A 5958-nucleotide genomic window follows, 5' to 3' on the forward strand; every position below is an offset into this window, starting at 1 on the left:
GAGCCAGGAAAGAGGGGGAGCCAGGAAAGCGGGGGAGCCAGGAAAGGCGGGGAGCCAGGGAAGGGGGAAGCCAGGGAAATGGGGAGCCAGGGAAGGGGTGGGGAGCTCCCACACCCCTCAGGGCTGGTCCTCAGGAGGATGGCAGCTGGGCTGGGAGGGTCCTTGTGCAGCATGTGTGCAAGTGTGCGCAGGATAAGGAGACAGTGGGCAGCCCCTCCCACGAGCACATGCACCCCCATCACTCACCGCCTGGGCTTGGACACCTGGGAGCTGAACTTGGTGAATTCCCCGGGCGCCGTCCACTCAGAACCAGTCTAGAGGGTGACAGAGCAGGGGTGGTGGGGGGCTCACTCTCTCCTTGGGGACACCAGACCCATCTGGTTCTCCTTCCCAAGAGGCTGGAAGGACAGGTGACTGAGCTGCAGGAGGCCCAGGAAGACGACGGGGCTGGGGTGGGGGTACCTTGCCCACGAAGGCCACCAGCTGGGCAGCAGCTGGGCTCTCGTCCAGGCTCAGCCAGAACTCCGAGTTGTCATCTGAGGCCACAGAAAACTGGACGTCTCCTAGTCCACAAGACTAGCCTCAGTGGGGTGGGGCCTCACGACACCACCCCCTCCCAGGGCGCCCTCACCCCCGTACCATCCCTCGCTGGGTGGATGAAACCAAAAATACGGAGTCCATAGTTCTTCCACTTGGGGGACACAGCCAGCTTCTTCACGGTGGTGCGGGTCTTGGGGGGAGCAGTGACCGTTACTGTTGAAGCCCCCCACTCTCCCTGCCCACCCTGCACCCCCAACCCCGGCACTCACATGAGGGAACAGCGGGAAGTGCAGGTTCCTCCTCAGGTGGCCCACGGCGCCCCCACACCAGTCCTCAAACACGTGCAGGTTCACCTGCCCCTTGTACTGGGGACGGGAGGGCCTCACCCACTGCACGGCCCGCCGCCCCCAGTCCCCGCCCTGCCTCCCAGCCCATGGCAGGCCAAGCAAGCTCACCTCCTCCCGCCATGGGGGTGTCTGATGGGTGAAGTTCAGTGGCAGCCTCCTGGCCCCCCCAGGAAATAGCATGTTTGGGTCCCGACCTTCGGGCTGCAAGAGAGAAAAGGCAGCAGGGTCAGGGCTCAAAGAGCAGGGAAGGGGTCACACACCCCAAGCCGGACCTTCACAAGGATGCCTTTCAACTGTAGCCACACGGCCCTAGATGCCCGAGAGCCTACAGCCATGCAAAGCCTGAAGCATGGCGCCTGGCACACACTCAGACGCCCTGGTCACTCCAGCCCAGGAAGGTGCTCGGCTGCCCCACACACTGCCCACCAGCACATTTATGCACCTGCTGCAGCCCCGAGACAGCTTCAGGCAGGATGCCTGGTGCTGGAGCACACACAGACGACCTGTGACGCGTCCACCACCCACGTGTCCTGTGTCTTCTGTCCCCCCCCCGCTGCACCCTCCAGAATGGACAGGTTCTCCCACGTGTCCTGTGTCTTCTGCCCCCCCCACCCCCACTGCACCCTCCAGAATGGACAGGTTCTCAAGCCACCAACGCACGAGTGGCTTTGGGGTCTTGTGAGCTTATGCACACCCGTTCTTCCCAAGGCCCTGCTCACCGCCTGCTCCTCTTCACGGCTCTCACTGGAGTCCTCCGCCCTCTGTGTGGATGGCACAGCGTGGACGCCCCGGCCGTCGGTCACACTGGTCAGCTTCTCACCGTCTGCAGGTGGCACATGAGGTCTGTCTGGGGCCTAGGCTCTCTCCAAGGCCATTCCACCTGCTGCTGGGGTCAGTGGGGCAGGGACCACATGGCTGGAGCAGGACAGGGAGGTGGTGTCCGCGCTAAAGCCTGTCTTCCCATCTGCTTCCTCTGCCACGGGATGACCCACCCCACAGCGAAGCAGCTTCTTCTACACCTCGCCTCTGGTGGGGCGGCCTGGCCTAAGCCTTCCACCAGGCTTTTCCCATCCTGCAGCTGGTGTGAAGGAGGAAAGCCGGGTGCACCAGCTGGCGTGTGTAGGCACCCACATGCACTCCCATCTGGCCCTTCTTGTCGAGCGGGTCTGCCTCCAGGAAGACCCCAGGCCTGCCCTGCACCCTCAGCCTTTCTGTGTGCCGGAGTGTCCACGTCTGCCTCCCTTACCAGGACTGGGAACTCATGCTTAGTGCCAGACACTGTGAAAAGGAAAGCCAGCACTGCTTCTCCGGAAGGATCTGAGCTTTCCAAGTCTGGACTGAGGGACACGCGTGGATGCTGAAGCCCAGGCGTGGCCCTGGGTTGAGTGTCCTTGAGCAGGAGGGGCAGGAGGGGCAGAACTGGGGTGAAGCAAAGCCTCCCTTTAGATGCCCAGGTCCCCCTGCGGCCCTCAGCTTAGGGAGGTCCAGGAGGTGGAGAGGGCTGGAGCACAGAGGCCTGCCCAGGCTCCAGTGGGGACGCTGTGGAGAGGTCCACAGGCAGCAGACCTGGGAAGGGTCTGTCTCTCCCAGGCACTGTCGGGCTCCTTTGCTCGTGGCCCTGGCCTCAGGCGCAGCAAGTGGTACAGGTGTTGTGGGCAGAGCTGGCCTGGCCTCAAGGGGTCCTTGGAAGAGGGGTTCCTCTGCCTCTGCCCTGCTAAGTTGGGCTTAGGCCCCTGGCTGCTGAGAAAACTAGAGGCACCTGAGGGGGCAGGGGGAGGCTGGTTTTGTTCGGGGTCACTGGGTCAGCTGTGGACCCTGCCCTGTCTGCTGATAGCTGGGTTGGGGCTTTTAGGGATTCAGTCGCATTGGGGGTCTCTTGAGGGTGTGGCAGCCGTGAGGTATGTGGGTTGGGACTAGAACCAGACCCTTGACCTGTGTCGGGCCGGCCATCCCAGCACAGGAAAACACAGAGAGGCTCTGGCAGGTAGAATGGCCCAGGTGTCCCCAGCCAGTGTCACTGTTCTGCCCTTACAGCACACCCCATCCCTGGAGAGGCTCAGAGGCAGCCAGCTGGGGTTTCTCCCACTCTGGGGATGGTACTTCCCTCCCTCCTTTGGGAGGGGGCAATCTGCCCCTCCTTCCCCCCTCCCCACCCCAGGCTTTCACGTGCACCTTCCTGTCTGGAATCCTCTTTCCCCCAAAGGTGTGTGTCAAAGATCACCATCTCCAAGAGGCCCTCCCCCGCTGGCCCGCGGACGATCTGCTTTGTTTGTGGGTTGGGAGAGCTTACTCCAGGCTCCCCAGGCTGGGCCCATCCCCACACCTGGATCCCCAGAACCGTGGCACAGTTCACTGAGGGCACCCCCGAAGCGTCCCAGCTGCACTGGCCACTTCGCCGTGCCCCGGCCCCGGTCCCCAGCACGCGGGGGAAACTGAGGCCCTGCTAAGCGGGCAGGTGGTAGAGGCCAGGCCTGAGAAGCCCTCTCGGGAGACTCAGCAGGGTCGGGGGCAGGGCCTCCCCGGGAGCCCACCGTTAGCCCCCTCACGGCCGGATCCAGGCCAGAGCCCGGAGTCAGGGACCCTCCCAGAGGGTCGCGCGCGTCACCGCCGACGTCATCGGGCGTCCGGGCCGAGCCGAGCCGCGCCCCCTCCCCCCAAATCGCAGAGGTGGGGACGGCGGGCGGGGGCTCCGGGCGGGTCGGGCCCAGCCGGGACCCGCGCCGGGGGGAGACCCGGGCCCCGCCGCCCGCGCCCCCCGCGCCCCCGCGCCCCCGCGCGTACCTCGCCCGTCGCCCAGGCGCTGGCGCAGCCCGCGGCCCTGGCGCACCAGGCCCAGGTGCAGGTAGGTGAGCCACGCGGCGCAGCTCAGCAGCAGCAGCAGCAGCAGCAGCTTCACCTGCTTGCGGAGCTTCTTCACCGGCAGCCACGGCATCGCGGCCGCCGCGCCCGACCCCGGCCCCGCTCAGCGGCGCCGCCGCAGCCCCCGGCCCCCGCCCGCCCCGCGCCGCATCCCCGGCCCGCCCCGCCGCGCTCAGCGCCCGCGGCCCCGCATGGTCCTTTGTCCGCCGCCCGCGGCCGCCGGGTGCGGCCGCGACCCCCAGGCTGCCTCGGCCGCGGGCCCGGGGTGGGCGGCGGGGGCGGCTCCTCGCGGTGCCCCCGGCCCGGCCCCGCCCGGCCGCTCCCGGCTCCGCGCTCCTGGGGCGGCGGCGGGACCGAGCAGCATCCGCGCCGCGGAGCTGCCCACCGCGAACCGGGCCCCGGCCGCGCGCGGAGCCAATCGGGCCGAGCCAGGCCGCGGGGAGCCAATGGCGGCGCGCGGGGCGGGGCGCGGGGTGCGGGCGGGGTGCGGGGCGCGCGCGCATCCACCTGGGCCACGGAGCGGCGCGCGGGGGGCGCGGGGGAGGGGGAGGGGGACGGCCCGGCCGGGAGTCGGGGCAGCCTCCTGAAAACAGCGTGACCCGGACCGGAGCGGACGACACGGAGGAGGGAGAGAAGGGGAGCCGCGCGCTTGGGGCGGGGAATGGGGGGGACGGGGCGGGCGACAGAGGCTGGGGGGCCCCAAGCGCGGGCTTCGGCCGGGGGTCGGAGTCGCTGAGGGATCTCAGGGCTGGACCCCCGGGGGCCGAGGCTGTCCCCGCGGTAGGAGGGGCCCAGCTGGCCGCCTCCACCCCGCGGAGCGCGGCCGGACCGTCTGTGCCTCTCGCCCGGGCCTTGTCCCACTGCCTGCGGGTTCTTCCCTGGTCCGCACCAACCCCTGCCAGTCCCCTCCGTCCCCCCAGCACGTCCCCTGCGCAGCTGCCAGCGCCACCCTTCCCTCCTCCCTCGTCTGTTCCGTTGTCTCCGGAGACACCCGATGTCCAACAAACCACCCCTCTCCGTGCTGTCCAGCAACAGCGTCCCGTGGGTCAGGAGCTTGGGGCGCTCAGGACAGCTCCTCCCGGATCCCCGGGGTGCTGGGCTCCGGTGGGAGGACGTGACGGGCCGGGCGGCTCCGCGGGACAGGCCGGAGCCATCCAGAGGCCTCTGTGCGGTCTGGGGCACCCTCGGCTGGAATGGCGGGGCTCACCCGGGCTCCGGGGCACCTGCACGCCCAGCTGGCAGGGGAGGCCTCCCGGTGCAGCGCAGTGAAGCATCTTGGAGTCACCCCTCCAGGTTTGCCACATGGCATCGCGGCCACCCAAGTTTGTGGGTTGTGGGGATGTGGACCCCCTCTCACAATGGAAGACTGCCCAGAAGTTGCCTTCTTATTTTAATTTAACCCTCGACTCCACCCTCCATCCCCTCCATCCTCCTCTCCTAGCTTCAGAGCTTGGGAGCCAGTTGGTTACATCCGCTGTCCATAGCTGCCCTTAAACAGCTCCATATCTCCCCAGCCTTCCCCCAGGCCATCAACTCCTCATCTCCCACCTGCAGGCCACTTTCCATATTTACATTATCCGCATGTTCACTGAAATATAGTGCCCCACCCCTTTTGGAGACAAGGTCTCACTCTCTCCCAGGCTGGGGTGCAGCGGTGCAATCTCGGCTCACAGCAGCCTGGACCCCTCCAGGGCTCCAGCAACCCTCCCACCTCAGCTTCGTGAGGAGCTGGGACTGCAGGCACATGTCACCATGCCAGGCTAATTTTTTGTACTTTTTATAGACCCGGGGTCTCGCCATATGCCCCAGGCTGGCATTGAACTCCTGGGCTCAAGCCATCCTCCCACTGTGGCCTTCTGAGGTGCTGGGTTCCAGGGAGAGCCCCTGAGCCCGGCCAATAGCGTTCTTAGGTATCTCGTTCTGACTCTCCAAACCCCGTATTTTTTATGGGTGTCTGTCTTGCTGTGCATCTAATGCCTTCCCTCTTTTCACTGCCTGGCGCCCATCCTAGGCGCATATAGCCAGCCAGTGGACACTACCTCGTATTCTAGTGTTCTGACCAGCCAGGGACTTACAGGACACAGTGAGTGAGACAGAAAAGGGCCCTTCTTTCATAGAGTTTATGTGTCACAAGGCAGGGACACACAAGTGGGCACGTGGTGACGTTGCTAATGGTGAGTTTATGTCACGAGCAGGGACACACAAGTGGACA

The 5958-nt window shown here is 66.3% G+C and overlaps 1 protein-coding gene across 1 annotated transcript in view; it reads right to left on the reverse strand.

Annotated features, from left to right (window-relative positions):
* The window catches only part of B4GALNT4 (beta-1,4-N-acetyl-galactosaminyltransferase 4), a 12451-nt gene extending 8597 nt beyond the window's left edge, over positions 1 to 3854 (reverse strand). Inside the window, exons 1-7 of the mRNA XM_017507892.2 lie at positions 3669 to 3854; positions 1607 to 1710; positions 996 to 1088; positions 810 to 905; positions 640 to 730; positions 463 to 563; positions 247 to 314 (exon numbers count right to left, since the gene is read on the reverse strand). Coding sequence (XP_017363381.1) covers positions 247 to 314; positions 463 to 563; positions 640 to 730; positions 810 to 905; positions 996 to 1088; positions 1607 to 1710; positions 3669 to 3819 — 704 coding nt within the window. The 5' untranslated portion in view covers positions 3820 to 3854. The remainder of the gene's footprint in view (positions 1 to 246; positions 315 to 462; positions 564 to 639; positions 731 to 809; positions 906 to 995; positions 1089 to 1606; positions 1711 to 3668) is intronic.
* Between the last annotated feature and the right edge of the window lie 2104 nt (positions 3855 to 5958).

The sequence above is a fragment of the Cebus imitator genome, unplaced genomic scaffold (assembly GCF_001604975.1).
Source record: "Cebus imitator isolate Cc_AM_T3 unplaced genomic scaffold, Cebus_imitator-1.0 Scaffold384, whole genome shotgun sequence".
NCBI lineage: Eukaryota > Metazoa > Chordata > Mammalia > Primates > Cebidae > Cebus > Cebus imitator.